We start from the raw sequence: 27,067 nt of genomic DNA, 5'->3' as shown, positions 1-27,067 counted from the left end.
AGTGGGGTTGATTGAGGGTGGCTTCAGGAGAGGACAAAAAAAACAATGTTAATGATTACCTGGTAAAGAGATCATTAGGGCCTCGAATTTCCACAAGATGTCAATCATTGTCGAAGTTCGCAAACAGCAAAAAATACCAGAAATAACCAGGAACCCAGATGCCTTTCAGTATGCAAACCGACGTGAACAAAATTCCACATTTTCAATGCAGTGTTTTACAGATTCTAAAGAACATAGACATCCGTTGGTTGTTCTAATAATGAATTTGCTTATCTCTGCAACATTTTGTACGAAAGATTCTGTATTTTTCCATGAGATACCTGTGGAAATAAAAAAGCAGCTTATTCCCGACGTTTCATCAGTTATTACGTCCCGCGCCATTCACTCTGTTAAGAAAATCAAGTGGGCTTGAGCAAGTGGGCTGGGGCATGACACTTAGCGAGCAGGCAAGGCGAAGCCCTGTGATTAGTACCGATAGGGGTAGACATCCACAGTGGAGATGGAAGGAAGAAATCAGCTTCGTGTGCCGGTGGTAAATCGACTGTTGCATTGCAGGACCGTGAGAGATGGGAATGGGTTGGGGAGGTTTTCAAACTGCAGTGGATTGATCATGTTTGACTACGATGACGATTCCTTCATAGTTGTGTTACTGGGAATAATATTTTTCTATCGATTTAATCGCTGCTCCTATAGTACACCTTCAACACATCGTTCATTAGCACTTAGAGAATAGTTTTTCAGTGCGTGCGATTTGGTGGCGGTGTCGTGCAGCTGTAATAGCGCGCTGCGCTATGAAGCCGGCAACCCGAGTTCGATTCCTGCTTACGGCCAACACCAGTGACAATTATCTGAACCGGTCCTGAGCCTCCCCTAGGTCAACTCCGCCTCAAATGAGTACCTGGTGCGGTGTATAAATGTCAGCGCTGAGGAGACATAGGCGGCTGGGCTTGGTGCTGGCCACACCACCCCCTCGTGTGCCGTGTTATCCTTCATTGGTGTTCCCTAATAGCACTCGCCCCAACAGTCTGTTAAAGGTTATATGGGGGATCTTTGTCTTTGTGTTTATTGTTGCCACAGCATCTTCAGATGTTCTTCTGTTTAAATGCTTTACAAATGCAAGTTTTGAAAAAAATTATCGTACCTATTTAATAAATGTTTCTGCAAAAATGGAATACCTCCATTGTGAAATGATGCCTAAATATTGAAGGCCAAACAGATTTTAGGAACTAATGGCCCATGAGCCTCATTACACATGTCTCACTAAAATCATGTACGTATGGTGCGTACGAAGTTAAACATACACACATACAAAACACTGAACAATGGACAATTTAGAGGCCAATCAACCTTCTAAGCTGCATTTTCCTTCCATGAACCACTTCGTAAAAGAAATGCTCGAAAAGACAGACGAATATTGAGTACCGTTATGGCTGGGCTTCTATCGATGATGAAAATGCATTTTATTCGGAGTGCTCAACCATAGAGATCGAGCAACGATATCTTATCTTACATTCGTACATCGCCTTCACTAACGGCGCTTAATAAAGTAGAAACAACGGTGACAAAATTTAGATGGCAGGGGCATGCAAGGGTTTAACGAATGAGTGACCACGATAGAGGGGTACATCGGGGTCACAACAGGGTAGGGGAGGGGGGACGGGAAGTGGTAGGGGACGGTGAGGGGGGAGGGAATGGGAATAGAATGGAGTGCTCGACCGTGGAGATCATGGGTGGAAAAAACCCGATTTTTCCAGCGGCAGGCATCGGGTTTTTTCTTTAATACAATTAAACCCGATTTCGGGGAATGAAAACCTGGTTTAATGAATACGAAACTCTGATCCAAGGCTTAGGCTGCTTCCTCGTCGGTGCTGCTATCGTACTCGGGGCCGTCGGGCACGGGGGAGTCGTAGAATGCGGCGGGCAGGTTGGTCTTGATGAACACGAGCTTCTCCACAATCGTGGGCGCCAGTGAGTTCCTTAGCTTGGAATGGATGAAGCCCATCGTTGAGAAGTTGGCGAAGTGCGGTTCTGCAATTAGAACCAATTAAACCGGATTTCTCCCAATCTCAGATGATCGGGTTTAATATAAAAAAGACAATTAAACCCGATTGTAAAAAACCCGACTGTACCACTCTTGGTGGAGATAGAGCAACGAGATCAGGCTCACGTGCAGGAATAAGATGGATTGTGGCATCGCGAGACCGTGCGTTGCAGGATTGCAGCGACATACTACTACTATTTTACGTCTACATTATTTTTATTTTACTAGGTAAGGCCCACGGAGCTATTTAGGGCATTTTTCAGAAGCGACCCGACCACAAATGATACCTCAACGAAGTGGCTCACTGTGTGGAAAATTATAGCAGCAAATACTCTAAACGGATATTTCTAAATGTGGAGATAAAAACCAGTGGACCCAGATAAAAATATTCTGTATAACTCCAAATATACAGCAGGCATCGGGGTCAGGATTGAACCCACGACCTCTAGTATACCAGGCGAGGTAGTTAACATCTTGCCACCATGGGGAGGCCTTCTTTACATCCAGCAGTAGATCTATCACCAGCATCATGGCCTGAAGTGAAAAAAATATTATTCGTGCTAAAAACGACACGTTTGTAAATTGCGTTTTGCGGAACTACACTTGAATAACGCGCACCGCGACCCCATCCCCCCCCCCCCCCCCGCGTTTCTGCAGTCTTTAGCGCGCCAACTTGGCCTCAGTGGCGCGATGTGCGACGTGTGTGACGTGCCCTAATGCCAACGTCCGCGAATCTCCCTTGCAGGGGAGTCGAGCATGGACTCGGGGAACCTCGGATTGCTGGCCAGCTTCGAAAACTTCGGCCAGGGTGCCAGCAACATGACGTCGCCCTTCTCCATGTTGCCCCATCTGTCCGACCTGGTCAGCTACAGCATCCAGAAGGTCATCGGCTTTGCCAAGAGCATTCCCGGATTCAGGTTAGTTCTACATAATCACGGGCACATTTGCTATCCGCAAATGCTATGAGGAAGGCGTTATGTCTGGGAATGGGTTTGAAAAGGTCTTCGTACGGCAGTGGGTTGATGACTTTTGACGAGGATAATGATGATGATGATGATTTTTTCACAGTTGTGTTACTGGGAATAATATTTTTCTATCAATTGAATGCTGGTCCGAGAGAAAGTCTGGTTGTCGCTGTGCACGTCGACACATCATTTGTGATTATGCACTGTCTTCAGTAGTGTCACAGTAGTAGGGGGCGATGTTGCTGTGTAATCCCAATTGGGTTTTTTTTCCATTTCGTACTGTGCTCATGCACGTTGATCCGAGCGCGTGAAGCCGACGGGCGCTATCCTAGCGGAATTAAACTTCCACCGCGGGGTATTGTTTTCATTTGGAATGTGCCAGATTAAGAAAATGCAAGTCCAATTGTGAACGTATCAGAATTTTTAGTAGGCTCGACCATTATGCTGGTGCTATCTCGTCAAAAAATGTTTCATACGGACATCCCCAAATATATACGGAACAGATACGCTCACGAAAAGTTTTCCCAAAAGCAAAATTCAGCGTATCGAGTTGCTGTAGAATGAGGGATGACTGACTGTATGTGAATCGATATCTGTTTTTTGATATACGATTTTTAATGTGTTCCTCTGGAATGTGTACATTTTGTGTTTGTGCACTATATATCCATTATCAGTACGTGACTCAGGTTAAAGTAAAACTTTTGGAGGTACTGTTCCTATTTCAACAATTTATTAAGCAAGCTTAAATGCAGCGAACGGTATGTGCGTTGCTGCCTTGGCTTCGTAACAACGTATATCCCCGTTTATGTACATATTTATTATTTTCTTTTTTGTGATAAAAGAGTTGCACAGCTTTCATACGAACAGCATTACGTAAATGATGTTATATAAATGCGAAGTGGTTTTGCAGGTGCATGTGCTGCTGTGGTGTGTTATGTGGCTTATCTTTCCCAGTAACCACGAGCAGAAGACATTAACTCCTAAGATCCCTTCTCTAGCTCGCTCTCCCTCTCTCGTTCCCTCTCTCTGTCCGTCTCCCATCCATTTTGATCTTTTTAAGCGGGTGTCTCAAAAATTCGAGTTTTTTTGTCCCTAATGATTATTCAGTGAAACATTCACTTCCAGAACGCATGTGCTCTCTCGCTACCAACAATTCATTTAAATTTTGGCAAAACGGATGGTATGTAATTGCAGGCTACAGCCCTTCATGCGACTACAACTTAGCATGATTTCCCCAACGACTGCCTCGTGAATCACTGCCATGCTCCTTTTTTTTCTTCAAATAAACCTCTTACACGTCTACAGTTCATATCAATATTAAGCTGCGTGTCTAATCTGCACGTCCCACACACACGCAGATGTTTTTTTTCTCTCTCTCTCTATATTCCACATCGTGGCCGTAGAGCTTTCCGCGGAGGCAAGATTGTCCGGATAAATAATAGCAGCTATCAGATCGCGCCAAAAACACCTTTTTTTAATTCTGGGTAGCATGAAATGAAAGAAACAGCGGGGAAGCTTGTTTGCCGAGACAGAGAGGGGCTTGCAGTTTGTGACCTTGCTGTCTGCACGACAGAGTGCAGCCTGTCTGTGCGCACAGTGCATAACATCCATGCTCTCTGTCGCTTTCTGCCCATTCCAAACACCGTTCTCGTGTGCATTAATTTGCCTTTAAAATCCCGCAAAACTCGCACGGGGCACAGACTTCTCCAAGCGAGAGCCAAAGTCAAGGTGATTTAACTGCTCGAATGAGCATGGCGATACATCTGCGCTCAATCCGTTTACGTTCACGAGCTATTTGACGGACTGAGTCGACTCCCAACCCAGATTCGAACTCGCAACCTTCCGATCGCGGAAGCGGTGGGGGGGGGGGCACGGGGTCGTTTGCTCTGCCGCTGAAGCCACCCGGCCGTATCGAATTGAAGAGCAAGAGCTGCTCCTCATTCAGGCGTAAGCTTGATTTAACAAAAAAAAGGAAAAAGCATCACCTAAGCCAAGGGGACCTTATCTTGCTCTGCGTAACGTGGAGCGAGATACCCGGGGGAGAGAGGGGGAGGGAGAGAAATCCTCGTTTTGCATTCGTTCTCGGAAAACCTCGGGGATGTCTTTAAAATTTGCCGCGTGTTGGTTTCGACTGAATTGAATGTGCAGCTATGCCGGCTCCGGCATTTGTCAGAACAGTGGGATAATGGTTGCCGGGCGTGGCGTCCCGTGCCCTCCCCTGCCATAGCCTTGTCCTGGGCTGACCTCATTTGAATGCTCACTAAAAACAGAATCAGCCAAGCCATCGCCTGCAGCGGCAACAACAATAATATATAAGATATTTAAAAACTTTTTTTTTACAAACCGAGTGTTACAAGCCAGACGTTATCTCGTACAGTGCACGTGGTGTATGTGTCGTGGGAAATGTAGGCGAGACAAGTGAGCTGCTGTCTCGTGCAGAGTGCACTTGAGGTTATGTTTATTGCGATGCTATCGAACGTTACTGGGCATGTGGCATCATTTTTATACGTCCGAGGGAATTCACAAAACTCGGACGGGACTAAATTAGGCGGGGCTGTACAAAAAGCATGACTGATGATGGTGCAGTGACCACGACTTTACCTCACAGAAAAGTTAGTGCAGTGATGTATCGTATAAATACGGTATTATATATCTATTTTTAAACATAATCAATTTGCCATTGGCACCAAGTACCGAAAGTCATGTTGGAACGATTCTAGCTGCACGGTGTGAGGCGAGTGTTGTGGGCCCTTCTGGGTCACCTCCAGTGCTACTTGACTTTTGGGGTCACATTGAAGGCCTCGTGGTTTAAAAGGACATTCCCCTCCCTCCCTCCCTCTACCACCACCCCCGACTGCCTCCCCACGCCCTCCTCTTTGAATTGGCGCTAGCTCGCACTGTTGGAATTCCTCTGCAGTAGTGTGTAGAGTGTTGGTTTCCAACTTAATTGGCACAGATGCAGAAACTAGACAACTGCTGCCCTTTAATTGCGTGTGTGAGTGTGTGGTACGTTGTGGGGAGCGGTGGTGTAGCTGTTAGTGCGCTGCTCTACGAACCCGGCAACCCGAGTTCGATTCCCGCTCACGGCCAACACCGGAGACGATTATCTGAATCGGTCCTGGGCCTCCCCTAGGACGACTCGGCCTCAAATGAGTATTTGGTGTGGTGTGTCAACATCGCACCACTCGGGAGACAAAGGCGGTCGGACGTGGTGCTGGCCACCCACCCCCTCGTGTAACGTGCCGGCCTTCATAGGTTCTACTCGCTAACAGCACTTTCCCCAACAGTCTGAACGCTATACAGGTGGTCTTTGTCTTATCAGGTTCACCAGGACAACGCTCAATTATCACAATGCTTGGGTCACCGCCTCTCACCGAGCATTGTGATAGCCACCTCTCTAGAGAGGGGCTCCTTGTCGACGTGGCTGTGATGCAGTGGTTGTCACCGGTGAGTTTAAAGTTCTCAGGCTGAGGTAGGGGGCGATTAATGCTGTGAGCGAGAGCCCTTGACAATGAATGTTCTTCGATTCATTGCTTTATTCAACTACCTTGACGAGGTGGAAAAACCTCTGTCGTGTAGGCTGACGACATCCGCAGGGTTCTGTTGGGAAGACGATGCCGCGTGTGGCTGTGGGTGGATGGGGGAGGCAATGCTTGTTGTAGGAATTTATTCAGTTTGGCACTAGGTTCAGTTATTTTTAAACGTTAGTCATGTTTGTCTCCACATGCGTACTCCTTGTGTTTAAATAAACAAAGAAGGCACAAGGCGGTGTCAAAATTCTGCTCGCTTTTCAACATTCCTCCTCAGGCTTGCTGAACAATTGTAAATAAATTGGCGCATTTGTCCATCACGTGACAAACTTGATTTGATTGGGCGCTGTCGGATAGGGGTGGGTTATAGTTAAAACATTTACATGACACCTAAACGATCTAACCCCGGGGAATCTTAATTGTGAATCACAGTTACTGCAACCTCTTGTAGTGAATTCACTGGAACCGTTATTCCTTTATAAGGTGTGGCCTTGACTGCTTGTGGATGCGTGGCATACAACCTGCCAGCCAGCCCGGTTTACTCGGCTATGCCGGGACAGTCGGCCAGGCTGTTTTGGAGGATGCGAGATGCGGTGGGTCTGAGGGGGGGACAGCACTAATAGACATCGCTCGCTGTCACTTGGGAAATCACGACAGGTTACGGGAATCCAGGTTGGTGTTGTCGTGTAGAAACGGTCCGTCGCTTTATCCAGTCGTCGGAAATTGTGGATGTAGGCGGGGTGGGCGAATATCCACAGCCAAACGTTTCAGAAACAAGAAAACCCGCTGTGCAGTTTGGTTTAATTCCTGCCGGTCACAAATAAGAGAGTAATGTTTTAATAGATGTATGCGGTGCGACTGATCCATGTGTCAGAGCAGGAAATATACATGTAAAAAAACGTGGATATGCAAGGATATAATTAATAATAATTTTAGTTGTATAGAGCGTATTATATATGCTAATTGCTTCTGCCAACACTGTCCGATAATTATATACATAATCACGTGCACGGTTAAAACGTTTATAGCAATTATTGAGTGTGAAACCCTCGGAAAAAAAATTAATAAAACAAATCACAAACTCGGGCACTGAAAAGTACGCAAAGAAGCACGGTGCGGTGCACGTTTTGCAATACTTTGAGAGATTAACAGTGGAATACGCGGATTCCAGAAGAGGCTAGAAACATTTTGGTTACTATATAAAAAAACGTAAGCTTTTTGGGCCAAGACACGTCTCGAGCCAGGCTGATGGCTGGTGGTTGAGAATAACGCCGGAGTGGCTGCCAAAGGAGGAGGGCCTCGTCCACCAATAGAGATGGAGCGATGACAGTGGCGCAGGTGCTCGGTGTATGTTACTTTGTGATAATGGCCGTCACCGCCCGCTGGACGCTCACGGTTTTACCAACCCGAGAAATATCCCCGTCGGGCCGGATGGGAAGTGGAGACTGTTTTTTTTGGGGGGGACAGGGTAGGTGGGGGGCGGAGGGGGCACTACGCACCACCCACAACTTCCCTTCCCGGTCGACGTGACATCGCAGGACAGTGAGGGACGGTGATTGCATGGGGTGGGCGAGGGCGGCCTTCGTCCAGGAGTGGATAGATCACCGCTGATGACGGTGACTCGCAACGGCTCGCACGCTTTCAGTTCCAAGCGTACGTAAAAAAAAAGTGGAAATTAATGAAAACAACACCATTTCCCCTGCTGACCAACCGACCAACTCGACGCTGTTCACCAGTGTTTATGAAATCCATTTCAAACCCCGTCGCCATCTTACGAGTCGGAGGCTGCCAGAGGCTGTGCGCGGAGCAAACTCAAGAATGCTGCATGTCATCTTCACATCGTAGCATGCTCTGACATATTTGGCACGCAACGAAGCTAACGCTTCCTGTTGTGTATATCCTTCATGTCAAAATATTACCATCGTTTTGTGTCTCCAGCCAGCATGTTTCTGGCGAATTGGTTTTCTCATTAGCTACAGAGGACGCTTTGATTTTCCTCATTAGAATGCTGTGCCATATTTCACCATCTCTGAAAAAGGACGGACGCTCCATTTCATCCTGGCAAATATTTGCCCGGGCTGTGCAACGCGTTTCTTTGGAGAGACGGCTTAAAGAAATAAAACAGATTAATTTTCGAACAAACACAAAAAACCAGTGAAAAAACGGCCAGTCTCTGCATACCTCTTGAGCCAAATCTCAAGCTAGTGATTTTGGGGAAAAAACATGGCCTTGTGTTCCTGCAGCTTAAGGCAAGCATAAACATGTGGTGTAGCATGCAGTCATTGCCCAAGCACCAGTCCGAATAGCAGCAGCAGCAGCAAGCTCTGATGAGAGTGTCCGTGGGGTTTGGCTTCCAGTGGAGGAGGGCATGTTTTGATAGTGGTGCTGCGTTTTAAAAAAAAATCTATCCTGGGTACACCACTGGGTTTGCTTGAATGGCGATGAAACGGAGCGAGAGCGTGGCGCTACGGTGGCGAATTAATGTTGTTAATAAAGTTCGCAAAGACGCTTCGGTGCGGTCATATAAATGCGCTCTAAAGGACACGGACGGGGGCGGTGAAAGGGAGTAGCGTTATGTAACGTTAGACACACACAACTCTAAATTGAGAAATATAAATTCTGCGCGCGTGTCTGCACGCGCTTGATGTATCTTCTGGCGCAGCAATGCTCGCGCGCGTACAAGAGTTTCCTCATTTTCAGTTATTTCCCCCCGTATATCAATGGCCGGGCGGGCCAACTGTCAAACAATGCATTTTTTTGCATTGCGGCCTCGTGCAAAGCGTTGCAGTGATTTTCAAAAGAATATGCAAGGGGGTTGCAGATTATACCAGAGGGAAAAAAATATTGAGGAGTGGGGAGAGATTTGCGGCCGCCTTGGGTAAAGCAAATGGGGGGGGGGGGGTATTTTGCGGGGGGGGGGGGGTTGTTGGGGGGGTATTTTGGGGGGGGCGGGGGGGGGTGGTGGGGGGGGGGTGAACCACGACGTTGACTGAGACGTCTTGTTACGAGTGATTTCGGAACACGAAGCTTGCATTGACAGAATAATTACAGTACCGTGTATTTGGATCTGGTTGTTGGCTTTGGATTGGGTGCCTCGAGTCTCTATGTCGTGACTGCCACCTGCTGGTGCCTGGTCGAATGGCAGCGTTAACCCAACGGCAGCATCGGTGAGGTTGAAATGCACCTGTACGTGCGAGGTGAGCGGCGTGCAACGGTGGTGACGCACGCCCCGTGTGAAGTCGACAAAACGGTGGTGGGGGGGGGTTGCTCTGTCAGTAAATTAAATTAGCGATTCGCACGATAACTGTGAAGGTTTCGTTAATTGCTCGCAATGTGTTAATTACATATTTTGACGATGCTGCGTTGGCATTGTTGCACGAGCACAGTAAACAAAACACGGGCCTCCCACTAGAGGATATTTTGGCCTACTCTTCCAGGGTGGCCGGACATCTCGGATGAGATGAGTGTAGCCACGTGTTACCCCGCCGCACGCGGCCTGCCGATCGGCTGACCGTGGCGAGCCCGTTGATACCGCTAGGCGTGCACAGAGGCGGTGGGGTTCCATTGCCGAAAGCTGCCCTCGTGTTCCAACTCGGTGCTCCGAGTCGGCCGAACCGAACATGCGACCCGTGGGTCCCCGACCGTGGTTACCGTGCCATCTTTCCCGAAGCACGCCTTCTTTGCCGTCGTCATCGTCGTCGTACGGCCGATGTTGATTGAGAGCATCGGCGATAATTTTACGCCCGAGTCGGTTGAGTTGCGTAATTGCGTCAGGAGTAGCGGGAAGCTGTGAATCGTCCCTGCCGCGACGATGCCTCCTCCTTTGTAATTTGTGAATCGGGCTCCGGGTCGTTCTGGTGGGGACCGACGGTCGCACACCCGGCACGTCGCCACCAGCCAGGTTCACGTGATACGAGAGGTCCTCGTTTTCCTTTGTCTGGTCACTGTTGTGGCCAATAACGGGGTGGTGTCAATGTGCAGAGAACTGAACACGGAGGACCAGATCGTGTTGCTCAAGTCCAGCGTCATCGAGATCGTCATGCTGCGGTCCAACGAGTCCTTCTCCTCGGAGGACAACTCCTGGGTGTGCGGCAGCGAAGAGTTCAAGTACAGCATCAACGACGTCACCCAGGGTTCGTCCGCTCCCCCCCCGACCCCCACCCTCACCCCCCACCAGCTGTGATGGTGGACTCCCGTTTTCCATCTTACTATAAATCGTTCTCCTTATACCGTCCCTAGCTTAATCGGATCGATAAAACCGTGTGGCGACATCAACCCCCTACCTTCTCAATTCCAGAACTATATTAGCTCCTCTATTAAACCTTCAATCGTGCTCGTTGTTGTTATTGTTGTGGGCTTTGCATTGTGGCCTTTGGCCCCGTGTGCTTTGCAACTGGGATCAACGAGACGCAAGATGTCTGGCGGTGTTTAGAGTGACACGAGCGTAGGCCAAACGCAGTGGGCGGGATCCTGTGCAGGAACCGTTTCGAATTGAGGCTTGTTTAACGGGCATTTTGTCAAAATTGTAGAAAGACGTGACAGACGGAATGTGTGTAGTGCATTGAGACGGCAGGGACACCCTTCCATTAAACACAGCACGATTGTCTGCTCGAGAGTCTCAAATTCTTGTTTTCACGCTGCGGCGTTTTCGCAATGAGCAGCAAGCGGCTCACCCGGTGCGCGCGGCGACGTAAAACATCGCGTAGAGTTTTCAAAAGCAAAATTTGTTCGGACAGCCACATGAAAACCGATGCTTTCGGGGGGGCGGTGGGTGGGGGGTGGATGGTGGTCACGAGAGGCGAATGGGAACCCTCGCCTGTCCAAGCCCTGGCAGGCAAAGTGACAGCCAGAAAGAGAATTATTGCTTTCGGAGAAAGTGGGTGGCACGATCTTGTCCGTGGTAGGACATGCAGATTTTTTTTGCTGCAGTAAACTTCCACATGATAAGCCACTTCGTCGAGCTGTCATCTGTGGCCAGGTCGCCTCTGAAAGGGGGCTAATAGCTCAGTCGGCTATACCTGCTCAAATAAGAAATAGTTTAAATGCTTTATTCGTTACACACAAACACACACATACTCTGGGTCCTGTGTCTGTTCCTGGTGCTGTGAACCCAATTCTGAAAAGAACCTCTTACATTCACCTCGTACGAGCTGGTAGGTGAAGTGTAAATCTGTAATTTAACAACACGCGCAAAGGTGTGCTGCTGCTCACAGACAGCAGGAAGTTATGACTCCCATCGCGCCTTTCGTGCACGGTCATGTAACCACCACATGGCATGTACAGTGGTCTCAGGCTTGTTCAGAGCATCAGCTCAAAAGAGCTAAACTTTTGGTCGTATTATTGTTGAGACAACCAACTGAAAGTGGAGAGTTGAAAATGTCCCCATCAAGCAGCGGTGTTGCGTGGTGATGGGTTTTCTCACTGCACATGAAGGGCCTGGGATCGACTTGTGGTATAAATATTGAGGCTTTGTTCCTCGCCAGCATCTGAATTAATACTCATGATTTAGTGTTTTTGCTAATGTCTTGTTGTATGTATGTTGAACTTCTTTCAGACCGTGCGTAGCCAACCGTGCTAATCGAAGGTGCGAGGTAATGTCGGTATTGTTTCTCATTTGTTCATCAGCTTAAAATGTAACAATTACATACAATACGCATGCACTGTAAACAATCAATTCTTTACGCACATTCACGCCGACGATACACGATGCGCGTAGTCGTTGGCGTGAGAATCGATTTCTAATCGGCGAATCGATGGATGTTACATGTGTCGTAAACATTCAGTCCACTTGGCAGAACTTCAATAGCGATGGCTCGGGGCCTGCAGCTACGGAGAATTACAAGGTCAGCTTTGGGATTTCTAGGATTTGCTGATGGCGGTTTAATTGATAGCTGGATTGTGCATGCTCGGGCATCGCTTAATAATTCACTCGTGCTTGCCCCGTAGCCAGAGAAGCTCCCCTGGGAAGTGGTGTTCTTTCCAGTGTAGCTGCGTCGAGTGGGGGAGAGGAATCCTGTACGAAGCAGCTAATGCCCTCTGCAGTCTAGCTGCATCACATTGGTCCACTTTCAGGCAAACAGCGGGGAACCATACAGCCTTGGGTGCAGTTTGGTGTCGCTTGCAGTTTGTGGAGTACTTTTGGGGGGAACGGGCGATGTATGTCTGTCTGTATGTATGTTTGTTGAACTTCTTTCGTACCGTACGTAGCCAACCATGCTCATCGGAGGGTACGGGGGAAGGACTACAAACTAAACACAAAGAGCAGTTCCAAAGAAATTAGTTTTGATAATGAAAAGTAACAGAACAGTTTTATTAAAGAGGACTTGTTTTTAATCGGTGTATCGGTCAAACTTAAATCTAACTTTATTCCTTTTAAGGGACCTCTCTTTAAAAAACTCGGCCCCCTGTACATAAATGATTGTCCTCCATGAAATCCTTACAACTTTGCACTTAAAACAGTAATTAGGTTAATCTACAGCCATACTTTTTTTTGCACAAATTTTCTGTAAATGCCAAGCTTGAACAGTTAAGTAAGTTATTTTATTAACATGTTGGACGGTCAGGCAGGCCCTTATCTGATGAGGTAGAGAATGTTGCATGGTGGGGGCCGTGTAAGCAGAATGGAACGAGTCCCCAGATGTTTATTCGTAGTCGCGTATCGCCTGCGCCATAAGCATTGACCTTCCTGGAAAAATATTGAGCAAAAACCGATAAGCGTAGAAGTAAGCTTGGAGAGTTGCACGCTTGGCTGTTACATTTTACAGATAAAAGAGAGGCACACATGGATATAAGAGCATACAAAGGTTATTGACATGTCATAGAATGGTTCAGAAAAGTAAGTGGGTGTGGGCAGGTTCCATGTGGCTGGATGGGATTATGTCCGCTGGGTCAAAAATATCTCTGGACTGGCATCCAGACGGGAGGGCACGCACCCTTGAAGAATTTTGTTCGTGCCGATCGAACGATGAATTCGGCTTGCGTGGACGTGGTGCTGGTGGCTCGCTACATTGCTGGACCATGAGATTATGGTGACGGCTTGGGGGAGGGGGGGGGGGATCCTTCGTGCAGCAGTAGATAGATCAAGGCTTTCGAAACGGGGAGCTGCGGACGGCAATAAAGTAGTTCCTTGAGAGAATTTGCAATGGCTTTGGGAGGCGATTGATCCGGCAGTGGATTCGTTGTGGTTTCAGCACGAGGAGGCAGCGCCAGAGGATGGTGGCGGGAGGAGGGGAGGGGGGGGCAACACAGTGGCAGTTTCATAAAAATAAAGCAAACGCAAAAAGACCCCTCGGTGGCGGCGGCTTCGTCCTGCGACCCGTTGCCCACAACCCTTCCAGTGCATGTCGGCGCGTTTGAGGACACGCACGTGTTCGTAATAGACTTGGAAGCACTCTACTTGCAACAGGGGTGATGGATGGGGTACTGTATTTTGTATTTTGAAAAACCTGCCCATCTGTCTACTGGGAGGGGGAGGTTTTCCATTGGCGAGGATGGATCGGCGGCATCTGGTGTTTTTAAAACACAACAGTGGCTTTTGTTCATGATTTGGATAGCGCAATATGTGTTTATATATTTTTTTACGGCATGAATTTGATTTTTTGTTCAGTTCAACGAGAATATACGCGTAAACCATTGTACAGTGATATACGTACAAGAGGTGAAGAGATGCACACGTTGTATTCGTGCGATACTGAGAATGGCAACGCCCAAGGACACGTCACTGGGAGGGACGATGCCCACTGGTCGAGACGAAGAGCGGAGTGGCACACACCCCCAAGAGGGAGGGCCCACCACAGAATTTTATCACGATTGTTTTAGCACGGTTAGCTACGCACGGTGCGAAAGAAGTTCAACATACACACATACTTGGCTTACGATGACGACGATGATGAAGAAGAAGAGTGATGGCGCAATGCTAAGCGCACTGCACGGTGAACCAATCCAATTCCTATCCGTGGCCGACACAGGTACCACGTGATACCTGAACCGGGTACCCCAAGCAACACTCCCTCTGCACCAAGCCGTACTGGCCGGCGTGTGACTGTATAGTCTAACGACCTCCATGACTGAAATGCCTTCATCCAGCTGTGGATATAAAAGGCCTTGTAAACGATGTTAATATTATCATATAATACAGGTTTTTTTGGTTAGATCGTGGAAATATATAAATGTGTCGTTCAACCCGCTACCACCCGACACAGCCAACTAGTAAGGGTTGTCACGTAAACAGAACGTGCCAATTCGTGACTAGTACAGCACACCGGTGTGTTGGAGAGCAAAGCCACAAGAATTACAATCTGAGTACGACGTTTCGCCAGTAATTACAACTAGCTTCATCAGGCGACAGCCAGATTTGTGGAGAAATCCTCCTGTTTGATGGTGGCGGGTTTAAACGACACATTTATATATTTACGCGATCTAACCCAAAAAAACCTGTATTTTGGATGAAATTGGTTGCGAAAGCCTACGTGTTAAACTGATGTTAATCTCGTAGGTTAACATTCTTGTCTTCAAATTAAATAATTTTTTAAGGCCTGTTATTTTTAGAGGTAAGCAATGTTTTCAACACAACACTTGTGTTGCTTATCCGCCCCCTCCACCCGCATCAACATCAGCAGGGAATCTATCTATACATTTTTTACAGGCGTGGCAATTGTTTACAAGACAATTTTAGCCAGAGCCGCCTTCTTGTGCACACCTTTATGTAATTTTTAAGCTTTGCGAATTAAATAATTTGCCAGATAAATAGAACCACGAGCACATTGTTGCATCATTAAGCCGGCAGCGTCGTCGTCGCGTTCTCTCTGCGTGGCGGCGCGGGGTTGCGCCCGGCCACGGCTCCCAGCCACGAAGCGGCGGTCTCCTCGGGCAACTTCCCCGCTCGATGGCCGCTTTGATTGTGGGGGGGGGGGGGGAACTGTGGGAGGGGGGGGAACTGTGGGGGGTGGGGAGCTGTGTGTGAGATGCGCTGCTGTCCCACATCGACCGCGGAACCCAGCTGCATAGCGTGGCTGCGTTGAGCCCCTGGTACGGGAAATTCAATGCAGGTGGGCCCACTCTGTCTGCCCCCACTCTCCCCCTGCCCCTGCACCCACCCCCCCCTCCCGCTGCCCGCCACCCCCTACTCTCTTCGTGGCCCAGTACCTGGGCCGGAAGATGGACGAGTCGGCGACGTCTGGTGGCTTTATCGACAACGTTTGTCGCGTCGATGAGCGGCGCGAAAGTGCGACGCGAGCGACGCGTTGACACGGTTGCCGGTTCTCGACTCGACCCACGGCTGCTGTTTGGTATTAACACCCACCCCACCCCCTCCACCCCTCCACCATGCGTTGTCGTCTCCGCAGCTGGACACAACATGGAGCTGCTGGAGCCTCTCGTCAAGTTCCAGATTGGACTCAAGAAGCTGCATCTGCACGAGGCAGAACACGTGCTGCTCATGGCCATCTGCATCTTCTCTCCTGGTGGGTGTGCTCGCTCGCTTGCTCGCTCGCTCACTCACTAGCTCACTCACGAGCTCACTTGCCAGCGGATTCACTTGCTCACTAGCTGATTCAGTAGCTCACTCACGAGATCGCTTGCTCACCATCTCACTCACTTGCTCATTCGCTCACTCACTAGCTCATTCACTCGCTCACTCACTCACTAGCTCACTCACGAGCTCACTTGCCAGCGGATTCACTTGCTCACTAGCTGATTCAGTAGCTCACTCACGAGATCGCTTGCTCACCATCTCACTCACTTGCTCATTCGCTCACTCACTAGCTCATTCACTCGCTCGCTCACTCACTAGCTCACTCACGAGCTCACTTGCCAGCGGATTCACTTGCTCACTAGCTGATTCAGTAGCTCACTCACGAGATCGCTTGCTCACCATCTCACTCACTTGCTCGTTCGCTCACTCACTAGCTCATTCACTCGTTCGCTCACTCACTAGCTCATTCACTCGCTCGCTCACTCACTAGCTCACTGGTTTCACTCCACGTGCTGCAACCTACTTAAGCAGATGAATTTTATTTAGGGGATACGTCGGATGTCATGCCGATCGGCACGCGCTGCAACCAGAACACACATCGGAGACTTTGTTGTTCATAAACAGGTTGGCAGGATCTCCGCGGCAGTGCAATTGTAGGTGTGTGGTAATTCACCAAAGATAAAGATCCCCCGTGTAGCCTTTAACAGACTTGTGGGACAAGCGTTGTTAGGGAGCACCTATGAAGGCCGGCACGGCACACGAGAGGGGTGGGTGGCCAACACCACGCCCGGCCTCCAGGTACTCATTTAAGGCTGAATCGACCTAGGAGAGAGCCCAGTAACATTTAAAATATTCGCCACTGTTATTGGTCATGAGCGGTAAACAAACTCGGGTCACCGTGTTTTAATCACTGCGCCACTGCTCCCTATTTCCCAGCAGCCTCTTATTTTGGTTGTCTCGTTGGTATCGCTGCTTGGTTTTTTTCTTCCTTGTGTGCGCAGTTCTGTTCACCCGCGAAACTAATTGTAACTTTGGCGTGCCATTTGCATGAATAATTAACTCTAGCAAGCACTATTGAATTATATCATTGTGAGTGTGTATCGGAACAACTTGTACCTGGGTAAAACAAAATGTTAAAAGTCGCTGTTTTTCCACTTCAGTGAGCATTGCTTGGCACTTACTTCCCCGAGCCAGAGAGGTACAGACGCAGCCCTCCAATTGCTCGCTCACACCACTGCTGGCAGAATGACCATCAATAGAGGGCGCTCACAAGACCTTCTGTGCCAGTGTTCTTCACTAATTTTCAGAGGGGGGGGGGGGGCACTTTCGCCGATAAGACATCAGCAGGCTGAGGACCGCCACACATTTGAAACCATTTGGGTTTGACAGCAGCACGATGATGGGGGGGGGGGGGGGTTACATTTGTGTATTGTCGGGGGGCACATGTCAGGGGGCGCACTAAAGGCCACCCGAGTGCCTTTCAATGAATAAGACTGCTCTAGAGGGTTTTTGGTTTACTCTTCCACTCTGGTCAAATGGCCTGGAAGAGGTTGGAGAGGTGGAAGTACCCACGTTTTACCCCACCAGATAAGAGCTGCTGATCGACTGTGGTGCTGTGGACAAAATTCTAAACTCTCATGATAGGGGAGGCCCAGTCTCTGCATACTCACAGCCAAGTGGCAACTTACATTTCACGAAAGTGATTTTATGAACCGCGCTACAGATGATGATGATGACAATTCTGGGTAAAAAAATCGCGTCTTCTTCTTCTGTCTCTTCTTCCTCCTCCTCCTCCGCCTCCCCTGCCACGATCGACAAATCGGCGGCCGCAGACCGGCCGAGCCTGCTGGAGCGCGAGCGGGTGGAGGCGATCCAGGAGCGGCTGTCGGAGACGCTGCGGGCGTACATTGTGTGCAATCACCCCCCGCCCAGCAGCCACCTGCTCTACCCCAAGATGGTGCAGAAGTTGGCCGACCTGCGCAGCCTCAACGAGGAGCACTCGAAGCAGTACCTGGAGATCTCGCGCGAGGCCGGCGACGCGAACGACCTCACGCCGCTGCTCCTCGAGGTGTTCGGCTCTCCGCTCTCCTAACGGCGGCCCTGCCGCACGAGCCTCGGTCGTTTCTGTTTGCATCTGGAATTTTTTTTTTTAATCCTCTATTTCACGGAACTTTTGTTGTGGTTGTTTTTGTTGTTTTTTGTTATTGAGTCGACGTTGAGATGCAACCGGCGTGTGCTGGTGCATTGCAGATCCTTGATTTACCTGTGTTTTATCAAGGTCGCCAACTTAACCAGTTTTTGTCCCATCCTAGTGCTGGTTAGAAGTTTTGCATCGTTGGTCTTTGTTTGTCGTTGGGTCTGGTCGCCGACGTTGGGACATGTGGGACGCGCGGAAAGAGGATGTCATTTTGTTGAGGTCTTCGGCCAGGGCGATTCCTCCCTTTGGGGAGATGACCCCGGCGAAAAGGGTTCGGGCATGAGGTCTCACCCGGTTTGGTTTCAAGGTCACGCTGACGTGGCTTCTTCTCCGTCTGGCCCCCTGAACCTCGCATAAGCGATCAGGTGCTGGTTCCAGCTGACACGCGTTCTCATCGTTGTCTCTGTCTTCATGTCATTTATTTTTTTCCCTTCCTCTCCACATTTTACACATTACCTCAAATACGTACGTATCTCTCCACAGTGGCTGCTCAAAAAACCGTCCCGCTTTTAACGCAAAACCAGTGCCATATCAATCCTCAACGACGTGCCGTTTTTGGTTAAAATGTTCACTCTTGTCGAGTTTTAGGATCGTTAAATATTGTAATTATGATGATGACGACGACGATGATGATGATGATTGTAAGAATGATAGCGATGGTAAACTGTTGGGTGTGGACTGTGCATTGTGAGTGATATTCTAAGCAGATTGCATGACTTGTTAAGTCAGTAGGGGTTTTTATCGACGCTGCAACAGAAAAATGCGTCTTAACAAAAATATAATTTATTTTTACAGATATTCTTAGAGCTGCTATGTCTGTAAAAAAAATAACATTGCAATCCGTTTCACACGCATACTTGTGCTGTTTACGATTTGCATTGTTAACTTTTACAAATATATCTCAAAACAAAACTAGATGGACCGGAATACGGATTGACAGCGCAACGGGACCGCCGGAATGCGACGAAAGTCGGAGAGAGAGAGAGACACCGCTCGCTGTCGACCGTCTGCAAGAGAGGACGGCTCTAGACAAGACGAGATCTCTCTCAAAAAAAAATCCTAGGAAATATGCAAACATTACCGTAGCGAGTATGGACGATGTTCGCACCTCCATGGACTTGGCACTGCCAACTTGAGTGTGGTGGTATCGAGTGCAACAGTGCACTGGTTCTAATGACCCCAGGCCTGTGCTTGGTTGTCGGTGCGGTGTGGTGCGTGGCAAATATACGTTGTGAGCTTGCATGGCACCTTGGTGTCTCTCTCTCTCTCTCAATAGAGAGACACGACCTCTTGATTAAATAATTCACAAAATGATTGTTTAAACTACCTCTGTGTGAGGTTTCTTTTTTTGTTTTTACTAGAGCACATTCAGGAGATGATAGGAAAAATGCTTATTTTCCACACCAGCAGGCATAGCAGCTGCAACTCTATTGCTTGTTTCATGAATGAGAAAATTTTACTGAATAATGTTGTGGCTGTCAAAAACACACACACGAATGAAGTGTCATTCATTGCATGTTAACTTTACCAACTTTTTTAACCGTTTTTTTTTTCCACATTCCAAATTAATCTGTGACAACCAACGACAAGTTTTGGTGAAACAATGTTTGTGTTTTTGACGTGTTTACGTGTCATATAACCACGCTTATGACAATTAAGTTTCCCAGGCATTGTGTGTCTTTGGAAGAATGTGTAAATCAAGTAAACCACGTATTAGCGTGCAAGCTCATTCCTGACAATCAAGCTAAATGTGCGTGTGTCACTGTTTTACTTTCTTGCAATGTGGAAATTGATCAGGCAGTTTGTAGCGGCAAGGCATTAGCTGCACTCGAGTTGGCTATTTATGTCTTAACCTTTTTGACATCGGAAACATTGCAAAAGACCAGGGCTGTCCAGAGTAGGGGAGGGGCCTTCAACAAGGGGGGACATTGCCCCTTGGTCTCCCACAAAAGAGCCCTCCCCCATGTAAGCAAAGAGCGCCTGGGTATTTTTTTGTTGCGAATGAATTAACAGCGCCCCCCCCCCTCCCACATGGACATTCTACTCTGCGGCTCTCCAGCCATCGGGGGCCTCCATGAACTTCTCTGCACACAACACAGCCAGCCCTGGGTGGCGGGGAGAGCGGGGAAAGCGCCCCTCCTTGTTTCCAATAAGCCTCATTAAATTGGCCTTGTTTTCTTTTAATTTACGTTGTGTTTTCAAACTTATAACCCGATGCCTGCTTGAAAACGTTTACCCACGTCGTTTATACCCCCAAACAACCTTATCATGACCACGTTTTATTTGTCCCTTACCCGCTGCAACGACGGACGACAGCTGAGGTTAAAGTAACACTACTTGGGCAGTCGCATGAGCATTGAAATACACGTTGTCTATATTGTAAATTATTTATGTGATTTAAAAAAAAAAAGTGTACATTATTTTTTGCAAGTTTTAAAGGCTCTGGGTTCTGAATTATCGGTGGTTAACGTTTATGGGCATTTAGATTTTTCTTGTGTTTTCCTTTGAATAGTTTTCTGAACTGTAGTGTACTTGCCTTTTTCCAACGGACCCATTACTCTTGTTAGTGCTTTAGTGGAGTGAACTATGACATTGAGCTTGCTGGATTGCTGCGTGCTGTATTTGATTAAGCAAACTTCTACCTGGAACTCTGTCAAGGGTGTGTTGTCGCTTTCTTTGTACTCGGTGTTTCTGGATGTTGTGACAGGGTTGACAAAACTGAAGGATGTGGTGTCATCGTCACTTTGAGATATGCGCTGCTTTTATTGAGGGTTAAAACCGCCCTGTTTTAGAGCGACTTAGTTTTTGGACGGTGAAACGATCCTGTGTGTTTCTAGGTTGACGAAACGTTGCTGGCGCTAATAAGACATCGCTCGTTTTTCTCGTATCATGAGCTCCCGACGAAAGCACTTATTTTTCACGACGATATATAAACGACAGAATGTGTCACTAAAGTGGAATGTTGTTTATGATAGAGAAATTATTTTAGGATTAAAGAGATATATATATGCGTGTGACGTGGATGCGTATAAACACAATACAAATTGTCATACATTTTATATTTGTACAACGGATGTCCCCTATGCACATACTTTATTATTTTTCTGCTGTACCGTATACTTTACGGCATTTTAAGAGTTCAACTTTACAGAGATGGGAGAGAAAACATTTTATGATATGCTGGTGGGAATCTATGTCAGAGATGTTGTGTTTGTTACATTGTTTTTAAGATAAATTGGTTTTACACAAACAACGGTGAAAAAATGATGTTCAGCAGAAGCTGATGACGTGTTCTTTAAATTAACAACCTGATACGTATCAATTTTGCACTACATTATTTCTGACATCACTTTCAAAGTTAATTACCATGGTAACAACTAAATATGCATTATAGGATGTCTCAGTGGAAAGATATATATATAAACCTCTTGGTTGAAAAACAATGAATGTCGCAACAGCCATATAAATGATATGATTTGTTTATTCGGTAATTTTAATCGGTCATTTGCTCTTGAACGCGGTCCACCCATCGAGTGCGCATGCACTGAGCACGAGAGGCACAGAAAGCGAGCAGGATTTGTTTTTACTCGTCACGCATTGCGACTGATGATGACGACGGTGATGGCTTTTTGCCGATGGGTATATTTCTTAGGAGATTTGGCATTTCTCTCCTTTAATTGGGGTGTTTGCTTTCGTACAGCAACAACACAAATAATAACGGGATCTTGCGTTCCAAAAATGGGTAGAATAGAAAAAAAATGATTTGCTCATCTTGGCCTTCTTGCCTCTCTCCTCCTCCTCCTTGTACCCCCGACCTCTGCCCTTTCTGCAAGCATCACCTCGCCACGCATGGCACAGTCCTGCTGCTCCTCCCCATCCCAGCTTGATCTCTCTGTCGGGCTGCCAAGTTCTCAACAAACCACTCTGCGTGTTAAATGGGCATTTCGCACAAATACACACAACGGGGAAAACAGGTCGGGGCGATTCGGAGAAAGGACCCCCCGGGGTAGGAGGAGGGTGTAGATGCCTTCGTCGGGGCGGAACCGACGGAGACTCGAAGGGTCCTGTCGTCGAATTGGGGTGAGAGGGGGGGGGGGGTAGAGAGTGTAGTTTTTTTCTCCGCGTCGTTTTGTGTCGCTTTTTTGTTGCAAAACCTCGCTAGCTACGGCGGCGGCGTTACGTGCAAAGTAACATTCGTGCACGAGATCGCACGCATCGTTCATCCTGCTGTAATGTTAGAAGAAGAAGAAACCTAAGCCATTTTAACAAAGAATGTTTGTAAGCGTGTCCTTGCTTGTATATATCACGCCGTTTATATTGCGATGTCGTTCCGACGTAGAATTTGTCTCTGGAGACGCAATCTCATGATGGTTTTGACGAGGCACCAACACTTTGTCTGCGCACGTGGTCATGCGTTGCACTTGAGAATAAACAAACAGCTCTTATAGAGAGGTGGGTTTTTTGCTGTTGTCTTGGTGCAAGGAGTGGTTGTTGGCGTTACCCGCACGCTGCAACAAGTGTGCTGTTGAAAACAGGGCGATCCGTTTTTTGGGGAACCCCGCTGATTTATAATGGCCCGATTTCTTCTCAAGCAGTTCTTGATTTGTGTGAAAGCGCTGGCCTCTGTATCTTACACAGGAGCGTATTTCGTCCATGGGCCAGAGCAGAAATCGGTACCGCCTAATTGGAGCAAAACGTCAGTCGTATCCATCGATATGGCCACCGCGGGTGTATTATTTGATAACCTCATGCATTTCAAGTGGGTATCACGTAATTCACTGTTATTGGCCACGCAAAGAAATGTGGCCCATGAAAGGTATGCCACCTCAGGTGGTACAAACCAGTTCAATATCTGGGCTGGGTTCTCATGGACTGGTTAAAACGATTTAATACGTGCAGAGCTATCTGTGAGATACATGCAAAGGTTTGTATATTATTAAATGTTATTTTCCCTGCACAGTAAAATGCGTTCTCCCTATTATTTTGTGACGGGGGCAGGGGGTAATCCATAAATTGATCACCCCGTCGAATAAATAAACAATCCTGATCATGCCCGGAAATTCACCTTTGCGAAAACGGTACAAGCAACACAAACATTGGGTTCGTGATTGGACCGAGTCAGAGGGCGGGAGACGTGAAACGGAGCGGACGCAGCCGCCAATAATCCTCATCTGCGGTCATCGTGTGCGCCGATGCCTTCCGCATTTGGCTACCGCGGCGTGGGGACGTCGTCTCGCCTTTTGAGAAGCAGCAATTGTGGGCGTGGGGGGGGGAGATAAAGGAGGGCTCCGTGTGTAGAGAGCAATGCAACCACTCAAGTCCGTGCGAATCACGAGACACGCGTTCCCACAGGAACCATGAATTTTGTGAAATCGGGTTACGGGACGGCGGGGACACAACAAAAAACAATCGGGTTTTGTGCGTCGCAGTTTGTGTTCTGGATTTCAACAAAACGCGTGATCGCTCTGGCACCAACCTCTGCAACTGGGCGCTCGTGTTGTGCATTTTCAAGCTGTGTAGCGTTGCGCGCGTGGACTGTTCTCTCGGTAACGGTGTATTATGAATGTATACGGTATTACCAAATGACTAGAGTGACTTCTGACCTGTACCGGAGGTGCAACCAGCATTAATACAGCAAACTTGTACCCTATGTAAAAACAACCAAGAAAAATCCATATATATTTCATGACTAAAAGCTGTATATTTTATGTGCCAACGTTATGAATTTATACATTGGATGCTTGAATGTTTCATTGGCTCCTGTCGTATTTATACTGCTGTTAAAATATGACCCCCTTCCCCGCAACGACTCACAAAAACACATCCTAGTGTCGTTCTCGACTGCAGGTCTTCGGAGAAATGCCTTCGTTTTCTGTCGCGCGATTAGCAACCAACACCGGCATTGTTCACAATTGTACTCTTATGCAATATCACTCCGTGTGGTGGTGGGTCAACAGTGCCGCACAAGGCCGGCCCTTGGCTTTTGACGTTAGGGTCAGGTACAAAAAAAATGCCACGTCCCGTTTAGCACTGCGTAAACACTGCACGGGGCGCGTTCGTTAAATGTTTTGTTGGTTAAAAATGTGAATGTGTCTCATCGCCGCGCCTCGACTGACAGGGTAACCAACAAGTGATGGCTGATGTCCAGTGATATGTGTACACGTGTGTGCGTGTGCCATCGAATTATGTTGCTGTTGCTGCTGCTGCTTTTGTAGCTACCGTCCACTGACTGATCGGTGGACTATTTTTCGAGGGTCATTAAAGGCCCCTTAAAGGGTGTGGGATTGCGGTAACAGATGTTGCGCCGTGTCGTCGTTGTGCTATTGCCGGTGCTTGCGTAGAGCCTAGAGGAACTGCTGCCAGTGCCGAGTTGGCTGGGTGCAATGCGGGTGTCGTGGGTGTCAGTCTGGATAAATCGCCGAGCGAGGGAGCAGTGCTTTATCACGTATGCATGTACCTATGTTGAACTTCTTTCGCACCGTACGTAGCCAACCGTGATACTCGGGATGTTGCGGGGGAAGTACAACAAACTCAACACACAAAGCAGTTTTAAAGAAATGACACCTTCAACAGATGCTGCTCTCCTCCTGCCCACCCCCCCCCCATGATTGCACATTGACTCTCAAGCGTGATGGACATTGAGAGGCATGCACAACGTATTTATCTCGTGACGTCGCTGCATTCGAGCCGTTCCACAAATCCGTCGGCACTTAAAACAAAAACAGCATTGCGATTTCGTCGATCCAAACAGATTCCCTTTCCTTTGTTCACTTGACGTCCCTTTTGGCTGTGACCCCTCGCGTTTAGATGTTGTCACTTTATTTGTTTTTTTAAAGAGCTGTGCGCCCGTTTGTGTTGAACACCTTGAATTAAAGAGAGCAAACACAATTTGATAGTTTAACGATGTGCACGAAATACATGTGCAAAATAGAGAATGGTCTTCAGGTGTTCTACACAATCAGCCCCTCTGTTTTTTTGTATCGTACGATTGTTAATGTATGCAGCAACATTGCTTCGTGAGATTTACCCCCATCAGCGTTTAGCCATCACCTTGTATCCTCGTAAAAAAAAAAACTTGCTGTCGCTTTTTATTTAAAAACAAATATATGTGTCCATCTCGCAGCCCTTTTGCAAATACTGTATATACACAGACGCACAGCACAAGCTGTGCATATGCGTGCGCACCACACACCTGTAATCTTTACAATAAATTTTTTTTAATCTTGCTGAACGTTAAAACGGTATATTTGTTTAGCTGAGTGTGCATACGATTGTAAAATGAATGTGTCGTGAAATACAGAGAACATAAAAACGAAAACTGAAGTCTGTTTCATCTCAAATAATAGCGCGTACATACATATATATGCTGACCTACCACACAAGGCGTTGTGTCCTGTACATATGGGTGTAAAATAAAGGCTATATTAGGCATTTAAAGTATTTTTTGTAATTTTTTAAATTGTACATTACTTTGTTTTTACAGTTCTCATCATCATCATCATTTTGGGTGGCAGCGAAGTGGTAACACACATGCCTCGCTAGCGAGAAGGAGAAGAGTTCGATTCCAGGCTCGGGCGCCTCTTTCTGTGTGCTGTTGATTCTCCCACCGAGGATTATTCCGCGTTTCCGGTTTCCTCCCAGAGCTAAAAAAAACACAATGTGGACAGGATCCTCCTAACAAAGAGTATTTGGGCTTCGTGTGGTGGCTTTCCCGTGCTAATACGTTTAATTATTCACCCACGATCTGTCCGCTGCTAGATGAAGGCCTACCTATGTCGTCACCGTGTCTCATGGCCTTTGCATCCCTGCATCAATTTGCATATTCATAGTCGAGGACAGCAGGAATCATGGAGATTGATATTCATGTCTTCGAGAATATCAATCAAACTGTATTTCTTTAGAGGCACCTTTATTGAAACCAAGGCATGTATGTTGAACTTCTTTCGCACCGTACAAAGCCAAACGTACTAAACACGACATAAAGAATCCGCCATAAAAAATGTAAAACCAGAGTAATTATGTTACTCTACGGCCATACCTTTTGTATGCCATGATAATCGGGGTTCGGGGCCGTCCATAAATGACGTCACGCATCTATGGCGGGGTCAGACATTTGTGACGATGTGTGACAAGGGGGGGGGGGGGGTTGAGAATTGTGACATCACATCAAAATGCGCAACTTTAAATAAATATAGACAATATTTTCAAATTAATTAAATATATTTTTTAATGAACGTTTTCTCCTACAACATCAGAGTGCAGCCACACATTAAATACGCACTACAATGACAATAGTTTAAAGCGATTTGAAGCATGTTTTTTTTTGGGGGGGGGGCAGAGCTTTGTGACGTCATTTGAGGGGGGGTCTGACTTTTTGTAACGCCGTGTGACGAGGGGGGGGGGGGGGTCAAAAATAGCGTGACGTCATTTATGGACGGCCCCTGACGTATTACGTTTTTTTTCTGTGTGTTTACTTTGGAGGGTCAGGCAGTCAGCCCCCTTATCCGACGAGGTATAGGGAATTCCACAGAGTGGTTGGGGAGGCGGCGGGGGGGGGGGCATAGAAGCAAATGTAACGGGCCCCAGAAGTTTGTAGTCGCACCCTGGGGGGACATCTCGCGAGCGATCACTCCACCGGTGGATGATTGAAGCGGTGTGTCGGGCCAGTAGCGTGAAATCTGCGCTCTCAGGTAGCAGCATCCCAGGTCGTCGCCGGCGATTTACCTGTTAGGAGGCCGCCTTCGCACCGGCAGCTAGTACAGTCCACGGAGTCACCGACTTCACGTGACCGACCCTAACCCAGTGCCCTTCATTGCAAGGCCCGCGGCCCCCCTGGCCGCGCCTGGTGGACTTTAGTGCGGC

At 47.7% G+C, this 27,067-nt stretch overlaps 1 protein-coding gene across 1 annotated transcript in view; it reads left to right on the top strand.

The window, feature by feature from the left end:
* LOC144934443 (vitamin D3 receptor-like) overlaps positions 1-25,629 on the top strand; it is an 84,250-nt gene extending 58,621 nt beyond the window's left edge. Inside the window, exons 6-9 of the mRNA XM_078860195.1 lie at positions 2,787-2,958; positions 10,518-10,669; positions 15,881-15,997; positions 17,841-25,629. Coding sequence (XP_078716321.1) covers positions 2,787-2,958; positions 10,518-10,669; positions 15,881-15,997; positions 17,841-18,100 — 701 coding nt within the window. The 3' untranslated portion in view covers positions 18,101-25,629. The remainder of the gene's footprint in view (positions 1-2,786; positions 2,959-10,517; positions 10,670-15,880; positions 15,998-17,840) is intronic.
* The last annotated feature ends 1,438 nt before the right edge of the window (positions 25,630-27,067 follow it).

Source organism: Lampetra fluviatilis, chromosome 10, assembly GCF_964198595.1.
Source record: "Lampetra fluviatilis chromosome 10, kcLamFluv1.1, whole genome shotgun sequence".
NCBI classification, from domain to species: domain Eukaryota; kingdom Metazoa; phylum Chordata; class Hyperoartia; order Petromyzontiformes; family Petromyzontidae; genus Lampetra; species Lampetra fluviatilis.
Note: the sequence above shows the minus strand (reverse complement) of the source record. Positions and strands in the feature narration are given on the sequence as shown.